At 34.8% G+C, this 27,493-nt stretch overlaps 1 protein-coding gene across 1 annotated transcript; it reads left to right on the top strand.

Moving 5' to 3' along the window:
- The first annotated feature begins 24,648 nt into the window (after positions 1–24,648).
- Positions 24,649–26,977, top strand: LOC147536849 (flavanone 3-dioxygenase 3-like). The gene is made up of 3 exons (XM_086642706.1): positions 24,649–24,873; positions 25,085–25,332; positions 26,392–26,977. The coding sequence occupies exons 1-3, from the start codon at positions 24,649–24,651 to the stop codon at positions 26,975–26,977; spliced, it is 1,059 nt and encodes a 352-aa protein (XP_086498832.1).
- Positions 26,978–27,493: the final 516 nt, after the last annotated feature.

Below are 27,493 nucleotides of genomic sequence, written 5' to 3'. Positions count from 1 at the left end.
TACCATATTAATTTTGTGGGCATCCAACTTAAAACCAATTAGCAATGAGTAGATGGGACCTAGACATTATATTCTTGGTTGCTAGGGATCCATTCTCCTATATGAAGCTATTCTCACAAAATGCTTTCTTAGTCAATCTTGATTTACTAAGTCTTTATTTGCCAGAGACTATTTTGATTGTCTCAAAACCACGACCCACAAAAATCTGAAGGTTACAGTGAGTGATATGTGTAATAAAAAGTGAACACTAATATGTTGTCTAGGAAATATTGCTCTAGAAGGTAACTCAATTGGTTAAAGATTCTATTCACGTTCCGTTAAGTTGTAATCCAAATATTATTGAAGACCATATTTTTTTTATTTTGATGAAAATATTGAAGACCATATTTGGTGGGAATTTTTTCTAGTTTTCACCAGAGTTTTTACTATTCAATTATTTTTGACGTTATAATTGACTATACTCAGGAAGCTGACACAATGTCACTTTTTCCTCCACATTTTCTATTCCATTATTTTGACGTCATTTGTAATCAATACGAACCCAATGGTGATATTCAATGTTTTGAGAACTGTTCTAAGTGAAATTCCAAGTATTGATTGTAGACATTGAGCACAAAGAACCCAAAACAAAATAAGTTTAGCTTTTGGAGTAAGCATTGAATTCCTCTAGTTCAGATGTTGACATTGACTGTAGTCTGTACTCTGTACTCTGTACTCTGTAATGCTAGAATGCATGCATTATATGGAATGGGGGCAAGTTGGGAGAGTTTGTTTTGTTTTGACCTAATTTATTACTAATGGTTATCATTTATGCATATGCATTCCCCCTGTTTCTGGGTAAAGGGTAACACAACTAGCTGTGCAAACGGAAGCACCAGAAAAATACAGTCGGCAACCAAGAAAAAATGAAACAAGAATGACAAGAATTAACGATGGACAATGGCCATTTGAATCAAAATATTTTACATAATGAGTGACAAAACACTTGTGGTGTGTTTGAGGGAATCATGAGTAATATATTTTTGTTTGTTTGGCAACTAAAAAGAATCTTATGATTTATTATTATTTGAGTATTTTTAGACGTTTCTTGAAAAAAGATACTCCTGAAGAAACCTTATTCTCGAAATTCGTTTTTTCAACTACCATTTCATTCGAGAACCTCCCATTTTCTTCATAAATTTTTTTTCCTAGAACCGTTTTTCTCCGAGACAACTTTTGTTTTTAAAAGTTCCTGGAAAAAAAATAATTCGGGAAAAACGGTTTTCATGAAGCAAAAAAAAAATTCAGAAAATTTCAGTCATCGAAGACACGGTTTTCGGTAAAAAAAACGAGTTTGGAGAAAAAATGTTTCTAAGGAAAAATCTGTTTCTGGGAAAAAATCGGATTTCGCAAAAAAAAATATTTGGGGAAGAATCGGTTTTCGAGGAAAAAATGGTTGTCGGAAAAATCGGGTTTTGGAAAAAAAACGATTTTTGTTTTCGAAAAAAACATTATTTGTGAAAAAAACGATTTTTGAAAAAAAAAATTAATAATTATTTTGTACAAGGAAATAGTTTTTTGTTGATTTTAAGTTTGAAATCTAAGTTTATTAATCCAAAATCCTAACAAATCTTAGGGGGGTAGACTGAGATTTTGGTCAAATACAAATTTTGGAATTAAGATTCAAGAGTAATAGGATTCTTGGTAACCAAACAGACAAAGGATTCTTGATTCTTACCAAATCTCATTTTTTATAAGAATAACCAAACCACCATTAATTTTCCAGGACATTCTGTATTTTTTTGGTTTTGAAAACACCCTCACCAATATAACTTATTTTGTTTGTCAAAAATAGTTATAGATTCTAGGGTTTTCATCATCTTCTTCTTCTCCTTCCTTAGTGGAAGATGAAATCTTCTTCTTAATTATCGGATTCAGATCCTCGTGGATTGGTAAATTATGAGTAGTTTACTATGGCTAAGATTTAAGAACGAAGATAGCGTGAGGCATTGGTAAATATCCAACAGAAACAAAGGATTGATAATGAATCCCTTTAACAATAATGATTAAGAGAGACTTGTGATCATGATTATGATGTTGACTCAAATATCTTATTCGCTCTCCTTATAGATCGAAACCCTTGTCTTCTTATTCCTGAACCTCGATTAGAAAAATTCTTCTTCTGCTAGAGACCTAAGTTCAGGTCCGAAAATACTATCGTAGAAATGGGTAAGAGATAAAATCTTTCTTTGTTGTCGGGCGAGTCAGTCTACAACTTTTGTTTTCCGTTTAACTTATATCTTGGCATCTCCATCCAGTTAGATTGAATTTTTGTTATCACTTTACTCATTTACTTTAGGCAGTAGCCTCTTTCCCCTTCATGATAATTGATATCTTAACATACCTTTACTATTTGGACTTTAGACAAATAGAAATGTCCTTCTTTTATAGCCCCCACAATGCGACAATATAAATATGATATGTCATCGTACATTTGCAAGTTTTTTTTCTGTGATAAGAATTTTGAGCTTATAGAGAAAACATTCTTTTATATCCTCTTACATTGATATTATTTGAATAAAATACTTTATAGAATTATCATTTACTGATTAAAACCATGGATTACACAGAAAGTGACTTTGATAGTCATCATAATGGCATTGATGCAACAATGAGATGTGATAAGCACGATAACAACAAAATTTAAGCTCTTACAGGAACGAGCCTAAAGTCCAATTAAACAACAACCTAAAGCCAACTGAACTACGGACGCAAAGCCCAACTAAACTACTTTATTTACACCTTCAATAACCCAAGTTCAATAAACCATATATTCCACCTCCTCTAGGAATCGAACATGAGACTTCCAGGATTTTGGAGTTTATGTCAACACTATCGAACATTGATTTAATTGTTGTTTTCGGAGTATCTTAATACAATACATTTAAGTAGAAATTACCGTAAATCAAAATGCAAATCTAAAATGTGAATGACAGAAATAGCCGAGACAAATTGTCTCTTTTCTTAAGGCAGTGAATACCCAGGTATTAGTACCAAACCCAGTATGATGTTTGTCTCCCAGGATACAACGACTTTACCTTTTAGTTTCACGATGAAGGTACTTCGAATGTCTGAAAGCGGGCAAACTTAATCAAGCATTATAAACTCCTTTGGTGAGTTGACTCATGAATTTAGATGAAATATTTTGTCTAGAGTACTCTGGAATACACTCTTACTAATGAAAAATCTACTGGAAAAAACGGAATTCCATTTGAAGTTGTTTTGGTCATATAAATAGGAATTGAATGGATACATGCTTTAGGGACGTGTTTGTTGAATTTGGGACACTATTGGTGACAGTTTGCACTATAGAAGTGATAGTTCATCAAGAGTTGTTGGATTGAGAGTGCAAAGGGCGGGATGAACGTCATCTGTAGGATGATCCCGAATTATGCCCACCTAGCGCCTAAATCAAGTCACAACTCTATCAAATTTCGATCGAGCATATCTCATTCATCCGGAATTGGATTTGAGCGATTCTTGATTCTAAATTGCAGAGCTCGAGGAGACGAACATATTGGTCTGTCTAGATCTTGAGTTTGACTATTTGAACCGATCCTAAATCGGTGCGATTCCAACACTAATTTATTTTACTTCTTATATATAATGTATCCATCTTATAAAATATAGAAACATCCAAAAAGATAGAAACTAAAGATGCTTAAGAATTATATACACATCGAAAACAAATCTATAAGAATAGCTTCTTTACAGTCAATTTTAATTTCTCTTCTTCTGGATTTCCTTTTCTTCTTGATCATCTTACCTTATCTTCCTCCTTCAAATTGAATTGAAGATTAATCCATATTTCAATTTGGGAAATAAATTCATGGGACGAATCTTCGACACATCGTCGTTGGAATAATCACAACGGATTCAGAAGCACATAGCAACAGTGAACATAACCACAATGGAGTTAAACTCTTAGACACTGATCAACAAATTCAACACCCCTTAAGGTGATTATCCATGTAGGCAAAAAATAACATCAAACCCCGTTAATGTACATTTCTATTAGAAACACATCATGAATCACGAATGCATGATGAACTAATAGTATTAAATTACATAAAAACAAAATTCTATATCCCAAGTCCCAACTTGCCCTAATGCTAAACAATTTCCATGCAAATTCATGCATCATAAATGCGGTTTCCAAATTCAATGTTCACCGCAAAACCGGTTATTGTTTATTTTGCTTCCGTCATAAAAAAATTGTTGTTTTTTTTTTTTCCGGCCCTCTTAAGAAAAGGCAACTTAAGCTATTAAGAAATCCAATTTTAGTACTGGAACATAGAAGAAAATGAACTTCCTTTTGAGACCGACTTAGTAACCATGTGATACCAACAAGAAATTAATAACGTTATCTAACTATTTTAACAAAATAAGTATTTATATATTGTACAATATAAGACTTGTACAACAAGATTTTTTTATATAAATGTTATTTTAAATTCGTTATTATATATTATTTTCAAAAATTTGAATCTTTTTGTGCAAATAGTCAAGACTACAAGATTGAAATATGTTGTACAATTTATTGTTATTTTATGTGTTTCGCTTGATTGTATTCCCATAAAAAAATATGTGATCTTATAGTATATGGTAAAAGTGATATCTTTTATTAGTACCTGATTAAGTCTACAACCAAAACTCTCGAAACAAGTATTTGGGACAACATAAAGGCCATGATCAGGGACGAAACTACAGCTAGGCCAGAAGGGGCCATGGCCCCCCTCGACCGAGCCGTAGCAACATACATCATACTAACCGCAAGTCACAAGGGTTATCCTATTAGTAAAATAATGTGCAACATGTAACAATAAAGTACCAATAGGCTTCTCGGTTTGATACTTGGTTGCCCATAGAGCCATTACTTTCAACTGAGAAATTTAGTCAAAACTTTCTATAAATTTTTCAAATTCCTCAAAAATGATTGTTTAGGGTCCAAAATTAAGAGCTTAGAGAAAGCATACGCGTAGATCTCTTCGTCACTATCAGACCTACTACAATGCATGAATTTTAACCATTGACTACAGATGAAACTTTTTTTTTTTTAAAAGTGCAGATGAAACTTATTTTCTAGACAACATAAAGCCTCTGCCAAAGTTATTGTCGACGGCATAATTGTCGTCAACAGTATGAAAGAGCTGTAGGGAGTAAAGACATCACCATTGTTATTCGCATGTACTTAAGACCTTGTACGTCGCATGAGTTTAAGCCATTCACCACAAAAATGGAACTTATTTTTGATATTATAAAGCCTACGCGAAAGCAATTGCCGACCGAATATTCATCTTCAATAATAAAAACGAGTCCTCGGGAGTAAAGACACTGACATTGTTATTCATGACAGTGTTTCTCACTTTCTCTGATGGGAGTGGATGGGTGATGATGCCATACGTAATAACATTGATGGTAATTAATAACCATCGTCAGTGATTGATTGTGCAAGATATATTCCCTCGGTCTGAAGGAATGGTATCCTTCCAAAGGAATGTTCTTTGATCAAGATGTCAATGCGTACGATTTGACGAATAGGATCTTGATGACCTTACTCGGAAGATCATCTAGTCCGGTCGAATTAGGGATCGTAAGAAGCCGCTTACGATCGTCGAATAACTAAGGTAATCCGCGACTAACATAGACCGAATCCTACAAGGGTTACACATAAGAGTGATGCTTTAAACGGAGAGAATTGACTAGAGGGAGATTGGCAAATAGGTGCATTGAATCCATTATTAGTGAGTCCAATTAGTTCGGAGGAGTTCGAACACGTACACACACATCAGGGCCCGAGAGAGAGGCCCGGGAAGGCTTTAAGGGGGCCGACCATGTGATGGCCGCCCTAAGCAAGGGGAAGGCCATCTCATGGCCGGTTATAGCTTAAGTGGGCCAGCCAAGGAAGCCCTATGTTGGCCGGCCACACTAAAGAAACCCTAAAAGGGTATTTTAGGATATAACTTCTAATTTTTTGCATTGCGGATATAACTTCTAATTGAGTCTTTATGAATCCTAATTTGGGAAAAACACCTATTCTAGGGAATCTATATAAGGACCAAATTAGACAACCTAAAAGCCAACTAAGGACAAACAAAAAGAATTCAATTGAAGAGAATTGAAATCACTTCTTCTCAGAGAGGGAGAGATCGTTGTCTAAGAGAGAGAGAAAGAGAGTTTCTCTTAATTATCTAGTCAAGAAGAAGGAGTTCTTCATCTCAACCTTCAAGAAGGTCCTAGCTGACTCGAAGGAGGGAGTTCAAGTCAACACTGGGTGTGTCAAGTAGAGGAGCTACAATCAGAGCTCTTATCTTCCAAATACTGGTCGGGATTTAGTTCGTGGGAAAGCGATCCAGGTAATCATCTTTCTGATTCTAGTTCATTGATATGTTCGTGTATAGATCCTGGAAACCTAGTGTTAATCATATGATGATTGAGATTCCGCTTACAACATTAGGTAGTATCACAAGCATGATAGTAGTCTTAGAGACGTACAAAACCCGACAGGTTGTAGCACCGCACGAATAAATAATACATTTGTGACGATAATGGTCACTGTTGCCAATTATGACTTCGCATAAAAACGTCGAACATATCACAAATACCGACGACATGTTAGATGCCATTGGCGATAGACCTCGCCAAAAATACCTTTTCTTTTAGTAATTCCACCAACCTATGTAGGAGTATCATTAATTACCTAAGATGGTCTATTAACTTGAATGACCTTTAAAGCTCAAAGGAGATTTTCATTGAACATTTACAAAAAGAACAATGCTAGAAGAGATAACAATTCACAAGTCAAAGTCTACTTCAGACCTGTTGGGGTCCCTCCTTACAATAAAGTGACTTCTAATTGAAATAGGATTTCCCTTATTCCTTATTTTGGAGGGGGGGGGGGGGTATAGAAACTTCTATTTTTTCAAGCCTAAAAAGGAATTCCTATTTCTATTGGTAATTTATCATTGTAAGAGGGAATGAAAGGGAAGAGATTATTCACATCTTTCAGAACAAAGAGAAGTCAGAGAAAGAGAGATTTCTGAAGTGGTTTTTTCAAGAGATGTTAAAACAGAATAATATTGGTTTGAAGAAAAGAAGACTATTAATCTTGTGAAGCAATTTAGTTTATGGTTATCTTTCTCTTGCTTTTGGTAATCAAGGATTTGTTCAAATCCTAAGGAGTAAGAGATTTTTATTTCTTTGTTTCTTTGTTTCTTTGTTCAGTTTATCCACCGTAGTTTTGGTGAAGAGTTATTATCCAAGAGTGTTTCTACACATCTTGAGGAATTGGTTAATCCCCTATTGTTTTAGGGAAGAATTGTGTACTCCATTATTATCATTATAGTGGAAGATTTCTGGACTAGGTCCCGTGGTTTTTTACCTTCTATCTTGGAGGGTTTTTTTCCACGTCAATTTATCTTGGTGTCTCTACTTTTACTTTCACATCTTTTATCTCCATATTCTTGAATAAGTTAATTAGGCTATTTTTCCTAACAAGTGGTATCAGAGCTTAGGTTGGATTTATTGTTCAAAAATATGGAAGTGAATTCTAATCGCATGATTAGTTTAGATGGAGAAAACTATTTGATGTGGAAAGCAAAATTGAAAGATTTGTTATACTGCAAAGACCTAGTTGCACCCATTGAAAATCACGGTACAAAACCGATGAAGATGGATGAAGAAGACTGGAAGGTGTTAGATCGAAAGATTGTTGAATTTATTCAACTATGGGTAGAACCCAGTGTTTTTCATCATGTATCGACGGAAACTTCCGCTTTTAGTCTATGGAGGAAATAAGAAGAATTATATGGTTAGAAGACAGCTGTCAAAAAGGCTTATTTGTTCAGAAAACTAGAAAAATTACAATATAAAGAAGGAACCTTAATTGCTCAACACTTGAATGAGATGAAAAGTCTAGTAAATCAACTTTCTACAATGAAGTTAGTTTTGGATGATGAGTTACAGGCCTTACTTCTTCTAAATTCTTTACCAGATAGCTGGGAGACATTGGTGGTGTCTCTTAGCAATTCAGTTCCTGATGGCATAATGAGTATGAACCACGTAACAGGCAGTTTGTTGAATGAAGAAATAAGAAGGAAATCATCGTCAGACGAGTCTCATTCAGAAGCACTTGTTACAGAAAGATGGGGGAGAGGAAAAAGTAGAAAACCTCATAACCGTGATAAGTCAAGGAGAAGATCAAAACCAAAGAAAGAAGTTAGATGTTTTAGTTGTGGAAGAATGGGTCATTACAAGAGTGAATGCAGGAAACCAAAGAAGGAAAATAAAAAGGATGATGAAATAACAAGACAATGTTGCAGCAGTTGCATCAGGTGATGACATTATCTTACTCTCAGGTTGTGAAGACACTTGCTTTAAGTATGACTATGTCAGAACTAGAAATAACATGGTTGGTTGACTCAGGTGCTTCGTATCATGCTACTCCATGTAAGGATTTCTTTAAATCTTACAGAACTTATGACCTTGGCAAAGTCAGGATGGGAAACTTAGGTTTCTCAAAAATCATAGGAATTGGAGAAGTGAAAATTGAAACGAGCACAGGGAGTACATTGATTCTTAAGAATGTGAGGCATATACCAGATCTTCGATATAACCTAATCTCTACCGGGGTATTAGATGATGAAAGGTATCACAATCACTTTGGTGATGGAAAGTGGAAGCTCACAAAAGGGTCAATGGTGATAGCAAAAGGGAAGAAGTGGTGTACTTTATACAAGACTCAAGCAAAACTGGGTAAAGGAGAATTGAATGCAATTGAAAAAGATTCCTTACTGATCTTTGGCATAGAAGACTCGGACACATGAGCGAGAAGGGACTTCAAATCCTTGCTAAACAACAAGACTTACAGAACATGAAAGGTATAAATTTAAACACTTGCTCTCATTATTTAGTAGGAAAGCAACATATAGTTTTCTTTCAAAGGAATGCATCTAAAAGAAAATCTAGTGTTTTGGAGCTCGTTTATTCTGACGTTTGTGGACCTTTAAAGGTCAAAACACTTAGTGGTGCTTTGTATTTTGTTACTTTTATAGATGATGCTTCCAAGAAAGTTTAGGCATATGCCACAAAGACCAAAGATCCGGTACTTACAGTTTTCAAGAATTTCCACAACATGGTAGAACGGGAGACAGGAAAATCATTGAAGTGCATTTGCACTGACAATGGAGGAGAATACATCGAGTCATTTGAAGAGTGTTGCAAAACCCATCGTATTCGACATGAACAAACAATTCCCAAAACTCCACAACAAAATGGTGTAGCAGAATGCATGAATCGCACTATTGTGGAGAGGATCAGATGTATGCTCTCAGAAGCTAAGTTGCCTAAAAGCTTTTGGGACGAAGCAATGCATACTGCATGTTATCTGATCAATTTATCACCTTCAACACCATTAGATGGAGATGTAGCTGAGAGAGTATGGGCTGGGAAAGAAGTCAGTTATGGACACCTAAGGATGTTTGGTTGTAGGGCTTTTGTGCATATACCTAAAGATCAAAGAGCAAAGCTTGATGATAAAGTCAAGCAATGCATCTTTTTAGGGTATGCAGATGAGAAATTTGGGTACAAGTTATGGGATCCAGTCGATAAGAAGATTATTAGAACTAGAGATGTGATCTTTCTTGAAGATCAAACTATTGAGGACTTCAGGATAGTTGAGAAACATGAGAATCATAGTAATGATCTCATTGGTCTAGATCCACATATCTCTTCTAAGGTTATGCATGATAATGCAGGTGAAGAACAAAATCATGAAGATGAAGCTCATGAAGATGTTCCTATGGGTGATGATGTTGAGCAAGGAATGGAAGTTCAACACGAACCACCCGCTGAATTGAGAAGATCGACTAGAGAGAGAACACCATCTACCAAGTATCCTCCACACGAGTATGTGATGGTTACAGATAGTGGAGAACGACAATGTTATGAAGAAGCCCTAGATGATGTACACAAGAAGGAGTGGTTAAAAGCTATGCAAGATGAGATTGAATCCTTGCATAAGAACAACACTTTTAAGTTGGTTGAAAACCCTAAGAACAAGAAAATTCTTAAAAATAAGTGAGTGTTCTAAAATCAAGACCGAAGAAAGAAATTTACAACCACGGTACAAGGCACGCCTAGTGGGGAAAGGATTTGGGCAGAAGAAGGGTATTGATTTTGATGAGATTTTCTCCCCGGTGGTGAAGATGTCCTGTATACGGTTAGTATTAGGATTGGCTGCAAATATGAACCTAGAAATTGACCAACTAGATGTCAATACCGCTTTCCTTCATGGCGACTTGGAGGAAGATGTGTATATGGAACAACCAATAGGGTTGAAGTTAAAGGTAAGGAACACTTGGTTTGTAAGTTAGAGAAGAGTTTATATGGGTTGGTACAAGCACCAAGACAGTGGTACAAAAAGTTTGAATCATTCATGAAGGATCAAGGGTATCACAGGACGGCTTCAGATCATTGTGTTTTGGTTCATAAATTTCCTGATGGAGATTTGATTATACTTGTGCTTTATGTTGATTGTTGGTCAGGATGCTAATAAAATTAGCAGGTTAAAGAAGGAACTAAACAAGTATTTCGATATGAAAGACTTGGGTCCAGCAAAACAAATTCTTGACATGCATATCTCTCGTGAAAGCTAGAAAACTTTGGCTATCACAAGAAAGATACATTGAGAAGGTTCTAGAAAGGTTCAATATAGACAAGACAAAACCAGTGAGTTGTCCATTAGCCAGTCACTTCAAGTTGACTCGTGACCAGTGTCCATCAACTAGAAGTGACGAAGAAGAAATGGAGAAAATTCCTTATGCTTCAGCTGTAGGAAGTTTGATGTATGCAATGGTGTGTACGAGACCGGACATTGCATTTGCAGTTGGAGTAGTAAGCAGATTTCTTGCAAATCCAGGTAAAGAGCATTGGTTAGCAATAAAGTGGATTCTGAAGTATCCTAGAGGTACGTCAAAAGCTCGTATATGTTTTGGCAATGATAAGCCAGTATTAGTCGGTTACACAGATGCAGACATGGCCGGAGATGTAGACTCCAAAAGGTCCACATCAAGCTACCTATTTACATTCTCAAGGGGAGCAGTGTCATGACAATCTAAATTACAGAAGTTTGTAGCTTTGTCTACTACAGAGGTAGAATATATTGCCATTGAGTATTGCAAGGAGATGTTATGTATGAAGAGACTGTTAGAAGAACTTGGTATGAAACAAGATAATTATGTTATTCATTGTAATAGTCAGAGTGTCATCCACCTCAGTAAGAATTCCAGTTTCCATTCCAAGTCTAAGCATATAAATGTTAGATACCAGTTGATCCAAGATGTTCTTGAAGAAAAGGTGTTGAAGATCGAGAAAATCCATACAGACGACAATGGTTCAGATTTGATGACAAAACCATTACCCAAAGGCAAGCATGAGCTATGTAGCAGTGTTGCAGGTTTGAGTGTTGTAGGTCTCTCTTCATAAGTCGGGAGGAGGAGTTTGTTGGGGTCCCTCCTTATAATAAAAGGACTCCTAATTGAAATAGGATTTCTCTTATTCCTTATTTGGGGAAAAATAGAACTTCTATTTTTTTCAAGCATATAAAGGAATTCCTATTTCTATTGGTAAACCTCCCTATTTATCATTATAAAAGGAAATTAAAGGAAAGAGATTATTCACAACTTTCAGAACAAAGAGAAGTCAGAGAAAGAGAGATTTCTGAAGTGGTTCTTTCAAGATAAGAATATTGGTTTGAAGAAAAGAAGATTATTAATCTTGTGAAGCAATTTAGTTTGTGGTTATCTTCTTCAGCCTTTGGTAATCTAGGATTTGTTCAAATCCTAAGGAGTAAGAGATTTCTATTTCTTTGTTTCTTTGTTCAATTTATCCACCGTAGTTTTGGTGAAGAGTTGTTATCCAGGAGTGTTTATACACATCTTGAAGAATTGGTTAATCCCATATTGTTTTAGTGTGTAACCCATTATTATCATTATAGCACTTAGAAGTGATGGAAAACAAACGTTGTAGCACTTACAAGTGATATCACTTACTAAGTGATTATCACTTAGTAAGTGGTAGAACTTATAAGTGCTAAAAAATCAAACACCCTCTAGGTCCCGTGGTTTTTTACCTTCTATCTCGGAGGGGTTTTTTGCCACGTTAAATTATCTTGGTGTCTCTACTTTTACTTTCACATCTTTTATCTCCATATTCCTGAACAAGTTAATTAGGCTATTTTTCCTAACAAGACCTACACGAGATCAATGGTCTCTGTTTTCGAGTGAACTCTCTTTCTCTCTCTTGATAGACAGTTTCACTTTCAATAAACGGTTGATTTCTATTTCGGTTAAGTCTACTTTTATAGCTTTTTCAGAAAACTATATAAGTGCAATTTTTGCTGTCATATGCAGGAATCAGCACAAGGTGATCCTATTACCATTTATTTCCCCTCTGAAAAAGTATATATGGCCAAGAGACAAGTGAAAAAATAGATTTTTGTTTGCTTCTGTGTACTTTGTCAAACTGAAAGTCAGCTGCCAACTCACACAAATTGTCAAATAAAATAACATAAATCAAATCAAGTTCTTCATAGCTGGCTAGATGCATAACTAGGGGATTCATGAACCTGTAATGTTTCTTGACTAGTAGTATAAATATGTAAAACTTTAGCCCTAATTAGATCTCAAGGACTGTTTTATGAAGCAGTACTTCTAGGCTTAGTATGTAACCAAGTGCCGTTGGTTTCATGAGCCTATTAGGTACTAATAATTTCCATCAATAATGGTAGTATTAGTTTTCTTTGTTTATCAATGAAGTTATATGAGGTTTCATCCATGAAATCTTAATCGGCGAGTTATGCAAAAATGCATGCATTCATGCATGGTGAGGGTCGATGGAGATCTCAAGGAAGCCCGGTGGTATTGAAGGCTTGCCATTCGAAATGATGGGTGTTCGAACACTCAAAAGCTTATGCAAATCACACACACAAGTTAAGAAATTAAGAGTTTGATTTTGATCGGTCGATAAAGGAGAGTGTTGAAGGAATGGTTGTGTATTTCTTTTTAAGTAGTAGTTAATAAAAGAGGTAAGCTATCTCAGGTGATATGAATTTAATTTGGTTCATCTCCAACTTTACCTATAATTTTCTCTAATATTTTATTATTATTTCTTTTTATTGCTTTGTTAATTTTTTATTATCATCTTTGTGATCTCTTGGCAATGGAGAAATTTACTAAAAGAAAATATATTTCAATATTATAGGTTATTTATTTTTTGTAATTTATTTTGCCAAATAATTAACAACCCCTTCTTGCTCTTCTTTAATTAAATGAACCTATTAATCAGCATCTTTGATGCTCTTAATGTTTTTTTTTGTAATCCTCTTCCCCAACTTACTAATCTTCATATTTTAATCTTGAGACCTTCTCTTAGTTTTAGTCTTTTTCTCTTTAATATTTATTGAAGGTGACTACTTTTATATAATTACTTCAAAAGTTCTACCCTTAAAAGAGTAGCTATTCGCGTGAATGAGTTAAAATTTCATTAGAATGGCGGCATAAAATTTGAACTCCTTTACTTGTGCTAAATTTTTTTCGAATACCCATTGAATCTAACGAAAAAGTTTTCAATATTGTTTTTTTCTAATTGATCCATCAAAATTGAAGGTTAGTTTTCTAGTTAATCCATCAAAATTGTAGATTATACGAGCTAAAAAGAGTATACAGCATTAACATCTTCTCATCCTTACCGTGAAATCGCAAATTTATGCTAGAATGCCATCCTCTATATCTTACACATTCTAAAGAGACCATAAACGGATTTATTCATGTAATATATGAACAATTGCAGAGAGATTCAAATACATGTGTGTTAAGGAAAGTGAATCAACATCTAATTAGATGATTAAGTTAATTAGATGTATATAATCGAGCTTAGTTAGAATAGGTTAGTTATGAAAGAAGTTAGTTGTTAGAAAGTTAGTTATGAAACCAAATTGTTAGTTTCATAACAACTAACAAACCTTTTCTGTTTCTCTCTCTTCAGATTCTCTATATATATCTTAATGTAAATTGAAATCAATAGAATGAATGAAATCAGTTTTCATCTTTTACTTTTCTCTTTCTACTTCAAATTCTAACATGGTACCAGAGCCTTCTTCGATTTCCTCTTTTTTTTTCGATATTCAAGCTTGATCTTCTTCTTTTTCCTTTCTAAGTTTGTTCTTCTTTTTGATTCTTCTTCAATTTTACTTTAATGGCGCATGATTCTTCTTCTTCTTCTCCAAATTATTCATCATCTTCTTCTTCCTTCCATCTTCCATCTCCTTCTACTGTTAATCAATATGTTTCCAACAAATTGACATCTACTAATTACATTTTTTGGAAATCTCAATTTCTTCCTCTTTTACGCTCTTATGATGTTCTTCAAATTGTTGATGGATCTTCAATTTGTCCTGATAAGTTCATCCGAAATCATCCTACTGATCATCCTTCTCTTAATCCTGAATATACGAATTGGATCAGGCAAGATCAAATGATTCTCAGTTGGCTTCTTGCCTCTCTCACAGAAGAAACTCATAGTCAAGTTCTTGATCTCACAACATCTCATGATGTCTGGACAGAGCTAGAAAGATCTTATTCTTCTCACTCGAAAGCTCGAGTTTCTAATTTGAAATCTGATCTTCAAAACCTCAAAAAAGGTTCTGATTCCATTCAAATCTATTTCAATAAAGCAAAATCCATTGCTCTTCAATTACGACAAGCTTCTAAACCTATATCTGATGAGGATCTATGTGATATACTATTAAGAGGACTCTCTTCTGATTATGGCTCTTTTCGAGCTGCTTTTTCTCTTCAATCACAATCTTACTCTCCTAATGATTTGCTTGGTCTTCTATTGATAGAAGAAAATCGATTACAACATGAAAATTCATATAATCTTCTTCACTCTTCAATCAATTTTACTCAAACATCTCCTTTTAGAGGATTACACAGAGGTCAATCATATTACAGAGGTCGTGGTCGTTCTGATATGAGGAATCATGGTCGAACCATGATAAGAGGAAGATCTTCATCTTCTTCTTCTCCTGTTATATGTCAAATTTGTGGAAAATCTGGTCATTCAGCTTATTATTGTTATAATAAGAACAATTCAGCTTTTCAACCCAAGTCATCCACTACTTCTACTGAAAATCAATCATATCTTACTGAATTTGAAGATCCTAATACCTATCTTCCTGATTACTCTTCGGATTATCATCATTATTATCCATATTCTGATTTTGATTACTCTTCTATGTCTCAGCCAGTTGACTCTCATCATTTCACAGATAATGAGACATATTTCCCTGAGATTCACAACACTTATTCATCTGCTCCACCACACTCTTCCTCAACTACTTGGAATCCTGATTCAGGAGCTACTCATCATGTTACATCAGATATGACCAATCTAGGAGTTCAATCGGAATTCAAAGGCAAAGGTCATGTTAAAATTGGTAATGGAACAGGTTTGTCTATCTCTCATACTGGTTCAACTATTGCCTCTTTTGATTCAAATTCCTTTTTCCTTCATAATATTTTACATGTTCCTTCTATTACTAAGAACCTCTTATCTGTTCATAAGTTTGCTAAAGACAATAATTGTTATTTTCAATTCTTTCCTGACTTTTTCAATATCAAGGACCTACAAACTAACAAGGAGCTTCTTCATGGTCCATGTGAGGATGGTCTATACACTGTTCAACTCCAATCTCTTCCTTCTGATGCTCAAAGCTCTGTGTTTTCTACTTCATTATCTTCTGATTGGCACTCAAGATTGGGACACCCTGCCTTTCGAACAATGAAACACATCATTCAGGCAAATAATCTACCTTTCTCTTCTCTTCTTCCATTTATTTGTGAGTCTTGTCAAATGGCTAAGAGCCATTCTCTTTCTCATAAGTCAAGTGTATCTTCTGTATCCTCTCCATTAGAATTAATACACTCTGATGTATGGGGACCTGCCTCATCTGCTTCTTTCAATGGATATAGATATTATGTTACCTTTTTAGACACTTTTACCAGATATACTTGGATTTTTCCAATTTTACATAAGTCAGATGTTTACTCCACATTTCTTCTTTTCAAATCTCATGTTGAGACATTATTCTCTCTTAAAATCAAATGTTTGCAATCTGATTGGGGTGGTGAGTTTCGAAACGTATCCAAATATCTTGAAGCAAATGGTATTGGCCATCGAATTTCATGTCCTCATGATCATGCTCAAAATGGCATGATCGAAAGGAAACACAGACACATTGTTGAAACTGGTCTGGCCTTATTAGCTCATGCTAATCTTCCATTATCCTTTTGGGATTTTGCATTTGAGACTGCAGTCTATCTCATTAATCGACTCCCAACTCCCATCCTTAATAACATTTCTCCTCTAGAAGCCTTATTCCATATCAAACCTGATTATCATTATCTTAAAATCTTTGGGTGTGCCTGTTACCCCTATCTCAGACCTTATCACAACCACAAACTTGATTTCAGAAGCTCTTTACATATCTTTCTTGGCTACAGTCCTAAACACAAAGGATATAGGTGTCTCAATCCTCACAATAATCAGATTATCATCTCTTCTAATGTTGTCTTTGATGAGTCCAAGTTCCCTTCTTTAGCTTCTTCTATTACTACCACCTCTTCATCTGCTCCTATGCCTTTCTCTCCTCCTCCTATTTCTTCCTTTCCTTCTTCTACTGCTTCTTCTCTTCCATCCATTTCTTCTGAGCCTCCTCCTTCTTCTATTGATCTTCCTCCTTCTTCCATTGTTCCTCCTCCTTCTCCTACTGTTCCACCTCCTTCCATTATTCCTCATTCTTCTTCAATTGTCCCTTCTTCTGTTTTTAACTCTCATCCTATGACAACCAGAGCCAAAGTGGGAATTCGAAAACCCAAAGTGTATACTACTTCTCTTTCTACCTCTGATCCCACTCCATCTACTTTTCTTCAAGCTTCTAAAGATTCAAAGTGGAGACTTGCTATGTCTGAGGAGATCAATGCTTTAATTCAAAATGGTACTTGGGATTTAATCCCCTATTCTCCAAATATGAATGTTATTGGTTGTAAATGGGTTTTTCGTATTAAGAAAAATGCTGATGGCTCCATTTCTAGATACAAGGCACGATTGGTGGCTAAAGGTTTCAATCAAGTTGAAGGCCTTGATTATGAAGAGACTTTTAGTCCAGTCATTAAGCCTGTCTCTATTCGAATTATACTCTCTCTTGCTGTCTCAAAGGGCTGGGTTCTTAGGCAACTTGATATTAAGAATGCTTTTCTTAATGGTTTTCTCAAAGAAGAGGTTTTCATGAGCCAGCCTCCAGGCTTTATCGATTCAGATAATCCAACCCATGTTTGTAAACTCCAGAGATCTCTTTATGGTCTCAAGCAAGCTCCTAGAGCTTGGTTTGATAGATTGAGCACATTCCTCTTAAGCATAGGTTTTCTGGCCTCTCAGACTGATACATCTCTGTTTTATAGCATTACTTCCTCATCAATCATCTATATACTAATCTATGTTGATGATATAATCATCACTGGTAGTGATTCTTCTCTGGTTCAGTCCATCATTGCTACTCTCTCTCAAGAATTTGCTATTACTGATTTGGGTACTCTCAACTATTTTCTTGGTATTGAAGTTTCTTCCACCACAGATGGACTTCTTCTCTCTCAAAAACAATACATTTCTAATCTTCTCCTCAAAACTAAAATGAATGAGGCAAAGCCTGTTTCCACCCCTATGGCTACTTCTACTATACTTAGAAAAGATGAGGGAGAACCCTTAAGTGATTCTGATATCACCTTATATAGAAGCACTGTTGGTGCTCTTCAATATGCTACCATCACACGACCAGATATTTCTTTTGCTGTGAACAAAGTTTGTCAATTTCTCAAACTCCCTACTGATGATCATTGGAGTGCAGTCAAACGCATCCTCAGATATCTCAAAAACACTATTGATTACACTTTCAATATTCATAAGTCTTCTCTCACTCTAAATGGGTTCTCTGATTGTGATCTTCAAGCCTATTCTGATGCAGATTGGGCTGGTTGCCCAGATGATAGGAAGTCTACTGGTGGAATCTTAATTTTTATGGGTTCTAATCTTATATCTTGGTGTTCTAAAAAGCAAGGTACAGTAGCTCGTTCAAGCACAGAAGCAGAGTATAAGGCCCTAGCAGATGCCACTTCTGAACTTCTTTGGATTCAGTCTCTCTTCTCTGAATTACAAATTCATTCGAATTCATCCCCAATTTTATGGTGTGATAATCTGGGAGCTACTTACTTGACAGCTAATCCCATCTTCCATTGTCGAATGAAGCATGTAGAGATTGCCTACCACTTTGTTCGAGATATGGTTAAACATCAAAAGCTTCATGTTAGACATATTTCGACTCATGATCAAGTGGCTGATATTCTCACCAAACCTCTCTCTATCTCTCGATTTTGCACTCTTCGATCCAAACTCAACATCTCTCCACCCATGTTGAGTTTGCAGGGGGCTGTTAAGGAAAGTGAATCAACATCTAATTAGATGATTAAGTTAATTAGATGTATATAATCGAGCTTAGTTAGAATAGGTTAGTTATGAAAGAAGTTAGTTGTTAGAAAGTTAGTTATGAAACCAAATTGTTAGTTTCATAACAACTAACAAACCTTTTCTGTTTCTCTCTCTTCAGATTCTCTATATATATCTTAATGTAAATTGAAATCAATAGAATGAATGAAATCAGTTTTCATCTTTTACTTTTCTCTTTCTACTTCAAATTCTAACAATGTGCATATGTGGATCAAGAAGTCGCTTCTTCTTTCTATAGTATCTTTGAATCTAATAGAGATTATGTCTATATGTTAATGTTTTAGTTATTCGGGTTGACCATAAAAATCTTAGAACACGTGATTAGGTTATACTTGTATGATTAATCTAACAAGTGGTATCACAGTCACTCCATTTTAGGCTCATTGAGATATAATATGAATTTTCAGTATTTTGTTTGTTCATGAATGAAATTACGGTTTTAATTCAATGCAAAAAAAATACGGTTTCAATTTGTGAAGAATTTGGGATTATTTTGTTCTTCTACGATATTGATAATTGATATTATGTATGACCACATTTAATCAAGGCTTGCATTTGTTTTGAAAATTACAAATTTCATCCAACTAATTTTGTTCTTCCATCAGTTCCCATTGAAAGGGGTTCAGAACCATTGATAATGAAATACAATATTTAGATTGAAACAGATTTGGTGTGGTTTGATTAAGGTTGATAGTTGGTTGATTTGGATTGAGAGAATTTGGTTTTTGTTTCACTCAAGATCAAAATTTGGTTACTTTATTTTGATCAAAATTTGGTTTAGTTAATTTTGAATTGAGGTTAATTCAATTGTTTCTCTATTATTCAGTTTATTCAGATGAAAACAAAAGATAAAATTATAATTTTATTTAGACAAAATCTAATTAATTTTATCTTAGACAAAATTATAGTTTTCTTTTATACGGAAAAAGAGAAAACATGCAGAAAGAAGTGAAACAATGAAAGACAGTAAAAATTGGAGAGGTTTCAGAAGGAGCACGAAGAAGTGACACGATTTAAGTCAAGAAAATAATAAAACGAGCTCTTTGGTGAAACAAGAATACTTTTCGGAGTACAAAATTTTTAAGTGGAATTCTTTTGACCATTTTTTCCGCAATCGTACGACTATTTTGTCACCATGCCAGTAAGGGACGCTGGCAAACTGCTCTTGCCGACGATCTTTAATTTTTTCAAATTTTCTCTCTCGTCTCTCCTCTACCGACCGCCGCCACTACCATCATTTTCTCTCTCTCTAATCCTATAAAACATTCTTGATTCTCCAAAACCGCAACCAATAATAAACATGGTCAGATGTTCCACTTTAACATTTCATTCACCAAAATTAGTCATAGCCAGATCCAATCCCTTGCTTTTGGACTCTTTGTATCTTTGAAAACAAAGTATGAGCTAATATTTGGAAAACATTAATGAATAAAAGAATATGAATAGGTTTTGTGAGATGAAAACCATATACCTTCATGTTTATATTTATAATAGAAGAATAATACAATGGTTGTAAATAAATAATGTAATATAGAAATAATTCTTATTCTAGTGTATATGTAACTTGGAGATATATATGAGAATATCTCTCTTGATTTATATATCGGGTAGAAATATTTGATTTGAGTCTACTTTTACCCTTATTACCTTCCCGTAAATTGAACGGAGGATCAAACCAAAATTTTAATTAATTTGGGAAATAATTTCATGGGGAGAAACTTCAGCATGCAATTCTTCGACATATACTTCACTATAATGGAATGGTTGTTAAGAAGCTTTTGTTTGGTGTAGATAACACTAATAACCAAGTAATTTAGGACAGTTGTAACGAGCAAACGTGACATAATCACAACGGATTCAGAGGTCATTTAATAAAAAAAATTGCACTTAGTGAGACGAAATAACTGTTCTTGCCAAAACTGCTCATTTTTATGATTCTTTTGTGATACCGATTTTCCACCAGCACATAACAAACTTGAGTAATAAACCATTAACACGAACCGAATAACACTGTGAAGATCATCTTGGATATTTTTCCTTAGATAGAAAATGATATTTTACTTACAATGACTCTCACATAATGATCATCCAAACTACGATATGTTGAACAAAATATAATGAGAATACTAAAAAAACATGGATATTGACTTAATTTAATGAAACTAATAAAGAATAAAATAAATTAAGGATTCTGGTGGAAGATAGTCATTGAAGCCACTACCACCGCCGGTTAAGCAGAAGAAAAATATGATCGAAACTATACTCGTTTAATTTTTCTAGGCTCAGATACCATAAAAGAATATGAATAGGTTTTGTGTGAGGAAAACCATATACCTCCAGTTTATATTTATAATAGAAGAATAATATAATAGTTGGAAATAAATAACGTAATATAGAAATAATCCTAATTCTAGTGTATCTGTATCTTGGATGTATATATATATATATATATATATATATATATATATATATGAGAATGTTTTCCTTGATTTGTATCTTGGGTAGGAATATTTAATTTGAGTCTACTTTTACACTTATTAATGAAGTCAATCCAAAACCAAAACTTATTACATCTCAAAAGAAACGGAACAACTATAGTTGGTCATATACATCTTTATTCAAGCGTGTAATTTCGACGTAGACATGCCTCAGGCCTAAATAAGAATCTATTGTTCATTAAAAGAGCAAAAAATCAATCAAGAGAGGTAGAGAGTTGATCTGAAAATGAGGATCATTGATTTCGTTTAGGTCTGGAATGAGCTTTGACTTTAGCTTTTTCTAGCATTGCTCAAATGATCAATCACCTAACTTTACATTGAACCTCTCTTTATTGAGAAGCGTTCGGAAAAGATAGAGTCAAAGCCTATCCCAGACTTAAATGAAATCAACTGTGTTCATTTTCTTGAAAGCTATTTTTGTGGTGTGGTCCGCGTTTGTTTGTGGAGAAGCTCAATGTAAGTATGGGTGCTTGATAATTTTTCCTTTGCAAAGTTCATATTTCGTGGTGTTGCCTTTGCCCTCCGCATTTTTTGTCCCCAAATGATCTGGGATCTCTCTCAATCAAAAGATTAGATAAGAAAAATGTGTTTTCTTTCGCGATTTTAAACTGAACACCATCTCGACAAGACGACAAACTGGTGCGGGAATATCTCTAACAATATTTTTTGTCTTTTAATTTAAGATTTGGGGCGGATCCATGAGGGTGCGAGGGGGTGCGGCCGCACTCCCTCGATCTTCCCGAAAAAAAAAATGTAGTAGTAGTAATAATTTTTTTTTTTTTTTGACATGCATGTGTCTTCAAGTATATATCAAACTGAGTGTGTATGGATATAACAAAGTTAGAGCATGGCTAAGTGGAGACAGGGATGGTCTTCTGGACGGAAGGCTACCTGGATGGCATGGGTTCAAGACCAGCCCTCTAACATCTTTAGTTTTGTTTTTGAAATATAATAAATTCACTATGTAAGAAAAGCCCAAGATTTGGGTCCAAATACGAAAAAAAACCCACTCGAGAATAATAATGTAAAAAAAACCCAATTTTTAAACTGTTTACAACACTTTTGAAACTGTTACAACACTTTTGAAACTGTGACAACATATATAATTATGTGTGAACGAAAAAAAAATTGTTCATACATTTACAAAATTGTTGAGAGCAAATACAAAATTGTTGTGAGCAAACTGTGTTTTGTTCAGAAATTTTCATAAATGTTTTGTAGTTTCAAATTTTGGGTTTTTTTTTCATTATTATTCCGGGTTGGGCTTCATTTGATATTTTGACCCGAATTTTGGGCCTTATAATTTTTCCGAACGCTTCTCAATAAAGAGAGTTGACCCGAATTTTGGGCCTTATAATTCAACTACCAACCCATATAAAATCAATTCAAATATCTTAAACCCCTACAAACTTCAATTCATCTACCCTAAAAAAACCCTATAAACTACAATTCCATCTACCCAACCATTCAACTATACAATTTTCTATCTCTATATATCTCTCCCCTTTCTTCATCTCAAACCATATTAAAATCACTTCTCATCTACTACTACTTCCGCTTCGTATTCATCTAATCAAGTATTTAAGTTCAACTAGCTACTACGGAAAGGTATTTTAAAAGAAATTCTTTTTTGGATTCAACACCGGAAGTTTCGGACTCGACTCCAACGTTATTTTCCATTCCAACACGGGACTGACTCCAACACCGGAACCGACTCCGACATTGGTAAGTCATGTCGAATTTAATTTATCATCTTTACCAATTGATCCGGGACTTAGACTACCAATTTCAAGTTATGAATCTAAATATAGAGGTGAAATTCGTAGACACTATTTACAACGCGGTCCATTTCAACCAAAAGACCATAACTTTCCAAAAGACAATAATGGAAGGCGTTTCATTCCGTCTTGGTTTAATGATCATCAAGAGTGGTCAATGTTGCATTTTGTTGGTGTTTGTTATGTTTCTGAAAAAGATAAAGTTGGTCGGGATACCTTTGTTAATGGAGGTTGGAGAAAATCTGACCGGTTAATGAAACATGTTGGCAAAATGAAAAGTCAACATTATGATGCTCGGATTAGTTGTATAAATTTGATGAATCAACAACAACACATTACAACGGCATTGATATGCAACTTCAAGAATTAAATGCCGTTTCACTGAGAAGAATACCGAGTTGCTCGGTTGTATGAAATGTTTGAGTCCACCTAGAGATTTTGCCCTTTTCGACAAAAATAAGTTGATGCGTCTTGCTGAATTTTATCCGTCAGATTTCAGTAGTCTTGACACTATGTTACTTAGTTCTCAACTTGATAATTACATTTACGATATAAGGCAGAATGATGATTTCTCAAATTTAGATGGAATTGGAGCTCTTGCTAGAACATTGGTGGAAACTGCCTCTGTTGAAAGAGCTTTTTCAGCTATGAAGCTAGTTAAAACACGCTTAAGAAACAGGATGAGTGATGCGTGGCTAAATGATAGTTTAGTAGTCTTTATTGAAGAATAAGTTTTTAGTGAAATTGACAATGAGTTGATTATGCGAACATTTCAAAATATGAACTCTTGTAGAAGTCAATTGCGTTTGTAATCGTTGATGTATCAATATAATCAATGAATATAAGTTTTTATTAATTATTGAGTTTGCAAAAAAAAAAATTATTTAGGTAAATAAATCCGCACCCCCTAAGTGAAAATCATAGATCCGTCCTTGCTTAAGATTTTAGTAAATTTGGAGTTTGACTTTTGATGTCCGCCAACAACGTGCGTCCGGACTCCTGCATCCCCTGCGAGAGACGGCACTGATGCGCCGTCCTCCCCAGGACCGTGTGACTCGCGAGATGTCTCGTACGGAGAGTGCAATAAGGGACAGGAGCGAGACCTCGGTCCAGCTCCCGCTGCCATGACAGTTTCCGAATGACGGCAAGTTTGATTAATCACAGATGTGGGTTGGGTCCAAACTCATTTGTTGATGAGTTGAATAACATTATTTTGGAAGTTAAAATTTGAAGTTTGTTTTCATAAATAAGCTAGAAGGTTTACTTAAATGCGGTTTTCCTAGTTCACCTCCTCAAAGAAACAGAGGAGGCAGTCCAAGATCTTACTGTCTTTTACAAAGTTAGAAAGAGATTCAAAGTAATGTAGTCATTCTGTTTTCCCATGCAACGACAATAAAGCATACATACAAAAACAAATTTACCCTAATTTATGTTTTGTGACTTTACTGCGGGAACCCTCTCTTTCCTCTCCTCTCCTCTCCTCTCTCTCATCAATATTCTTTTCTTTGTGTGCCTTCTCTCTCTAAATTAAGCCTCCATACATGGAATACATTATTATATTAATAACATTTTTTATTAGTATTTCTACAACTTAGTATTTATGATAAATATTCTCTTCTATTGTTATCCCTATAAATATGCAAGATGTGCTCTCATTTCTATTCCTTTCAAATCTTGAGTTGTTGCTTCTTGGGAGGGATTTTTTAAGGACCCAGATGGAAGAGAAAAAGGATTTTCCAATCGGAAAGAGTGCACAAGAAAGAGCATTATCGTACGTTCCTAAATGTTACGTGATGCCAGCTTCACAGCAACCATGTCAGAATGTTGCGACTTCTAACGTGTCTATTATAGATTTGGCTCGTTTACGATTGAATCCTCATGAAAGATCTCTCGTAGTTAATGACATCGGTAGAGCTTGTCAACGAATGGGTTTCTTCCAAGTAGGCTGCCAAAACTAATTTTTCTATTTTCCTTTTTTTCTATAGTAGGGCCAGGCCAATTTTTTCTCTAATATATGTCCAAAAGTTCAAAAACAACACGTTCCATATACATCAAAATCAATTTTGTTGTTTGATTTCAAGTATAAAGGTTTAAGTTCTAGAGTTTTTTGTTCATGGTAAATTATAATGGACTATACATGTTTTCTTGTAGATAATTAATCATGGAATATCTCAATCGATTTTGGATGAAGCTCTCAAGACATCTTGGAGTTTTTTTGACTTGCCTACAAAAGAAAAAGAAGAGTTCATGTCAAACGACGTAAATGAGCCAGTGAGATATGGTACCGGGTTGAAAGATGGACTAGATAAAGTTCAATTCTGGAGGGTTTTTCTCAAACATTACGCGCACCCTTTGGCCAAATGGATTGGTTTGTGGCCTGTCAACCCTCCAAACTATCGGTATGTACTTAAGATATCTTAATTATTTATTTTTGTTGCATGTAACTTTTCTAAGAAAAATGTTAGGGAACAAGAAAAACTAAGAAGACTCTAGACAGAAATCCTAAGTGGCCGGTTTGTTGTGATTTGTGCTTCAGATGATCCTGGTCAACTGAACTGCGAATCACGACAAGACATATAAGACTTCTACCCAGAGTTCGCCTAGTTTTTCTTGTTCCCTAGCATCACTCCTTTTCCAATACAAAACTACATGTACTCAAGTTAATACTCTCATTAAGATGAAGAAAATGTTGATATTTGCGGTCTTGGTTTTAAAGATAGGAATGTTCAAAAAAACTTGCTGAGATTATGAAAACACATTTGTTATATTCGTATATTCCTCAAAGCGGAAACAATATCTTACTCGATATTGTAGAAAGTTTACACTCATGTTTTAGATTATTTCCGTAACAAATAATATCAGTATAAATCAGTAACCATATCATTATCGAATTAATCGCAGAATGAGAGAAATTTTACAGTTTTTAACATAATCTTAATATGTAATAAGATAAACACCTCCACATTGTTGGATGATCCACGAAAAATACAATTATACTGACTTTATCGAGGGGCGAAGCTAGCTCATTAAAAATCAATTTCTATTATGGGTAAAAGCCGAGTTTATCAACACACGGAAGGCACACGAACAACAGTGATTTGCTTCATCTCATAGTTCGCCCATGGTTTTCACAATAAATTTCTTCAGCATTAAGTTTCATCTTGAACGTGTCTGTCGATTTTACCTATAAGTCCACTGAGGAGGTGTTTACTTATTATTTAACTACAAAAAATGAGGTTGACATATTAGCCTTTGCCGTGTACTACGTGGCGAACAATTGAAGGGATACGAAAAAAAAATATCCAACTCTTTGAAAATATAATTAGAAGTGAGTCCATGAGTTATGAATGCTCATAAATATGAAATGGATAATTTCTCAATTTTGGCCACATTATAAGGAATTAGTTTTGGCAATTAGCCATTGAAGTAACAAACAAATTTTCTTGTGATGTTAACAGAGAAAAGATGGGAAATTATGCTGTGGAAGTGAGGAAAGTAGCCATTGAAGTAATAGAAGCTATCACTGAAAGTCTAGGGTTAGGCCCTTCTTACATAACTAACAAACTCGAAGACGGTATGCAAGTCATGACAGTAAATTGTTATCCGCCATGTCCCCAACCGGATACCACTTTAGGTTTACCACCCCATTCGGATTATACCTGCATAACCATTCTTCTCCAGAGTTGTCCAGGCCTTCAAGTCATAGAGACGGACAATAACGAATGGAGACTCGTCCCAGAGACTCGTGGAGCTTTACAAGTCCATGTTGGTGATCATCTTGAGGTATTAAGCAATGGAATATACAAGAGTGTTGTTCATAGAGCTACTTTGGACTCTAATAAGATGAGAATATCCATTGCTAGTCTTCATAGCTTAGGCATGGATGAAAATATGGAAACTGCCAAAGAGTTGGTGGATGAACAACATCCTAAAGGATATAAAGAAAGTAGCTTTAGAGATTTTCTTAAGTTTCTTTCCAACAATGACATTGCTGATGGAAATAGCTTTATTGACTCTTTGAAGCTCAAAAATACAGATGCCTAATCAGTATTGGTTTTCGATTAGTTCTAATCTTTCTTGTTTTAGAATCAATAAAGCTAAATAAGTCTCTACTTGACCTTATGAAATGTTGGTAATGACCGATGAGGCGATCCTAGCCTAGATGGTACTAGGTGGTCAAGTAGAAGGTCATCAATATAGCACAATTGTTTTTTACTAGACATTTCTACTATATTCAAACAATGGCAAGTATTATTTATGAAATATTTTTTTTCCTAACAATAGGCATGTAGACCGTATTGGTTGTGTATCCTATTGTGAAAACCTAATGTCTTGGGTTCAATAGTTTACCTTCGAAATTTATTCCATGTAATTTTTAATTCAATGTTAAATAAAGTAAATGTCGTTTGTTTATCATTGTTTCTGTGGATTCTTTCCTCATGCCCTTTCGTTTCTTCTTAATTAAAGTTTATGTTGTTTCATAGAAGTTATGTGGTACCATCAGACCCATTTCCAACAAACATTGCATCTTCAAAGAGATCGATGACCCCATAGCATTGT

The sequence above is a fragment of the Eschscholzia californica genome, unplaced genomic scaffold, assembly GCF_041429995.1.
Source record: "Eschscholzia californica isolate CP2 unplaced genomic scaffold, dmEscCali1.0.p SCAF_5, whole genome shotgun sequence".
In the NCBI taxonomy this organism is placed as follows: domain Eukaryota; kingdom Viridiplantae; phylum Streptophyta; class Magnoliopsida; order Ranunculales; family Papaveraceae; genus Eschscholzia; species Eschscholzia californica.
The sequence above is the reverse complement of the archived record's forward strand: the minus strand, read 5'-3'. Positions and strand labels throughout refer to the sequence as shown.

Coding starts and splice junctions, on each gene's coding strand:
- LOC147536849 (XM_086642706.1), top strand. CDS start 24,649: ATGGAAGAGAAAAAGGATTTTCCAATCGGAAAGAGTGCACAAGAAAGA. Junction 24,874..25,084: donor AACGAATGGGTTTCTTCCAA/GTAGGCTGCCAA, acceptor GTTTTCTTGTAG/ATAATTAATCATGGAATATC. Junction 25,333..26,391: donor GTCAACCCTCCAAACTATCG/GTATGTACTTAA, acceptor TGATGTTAACAG/AGAAAAGATGGGAAATTATG.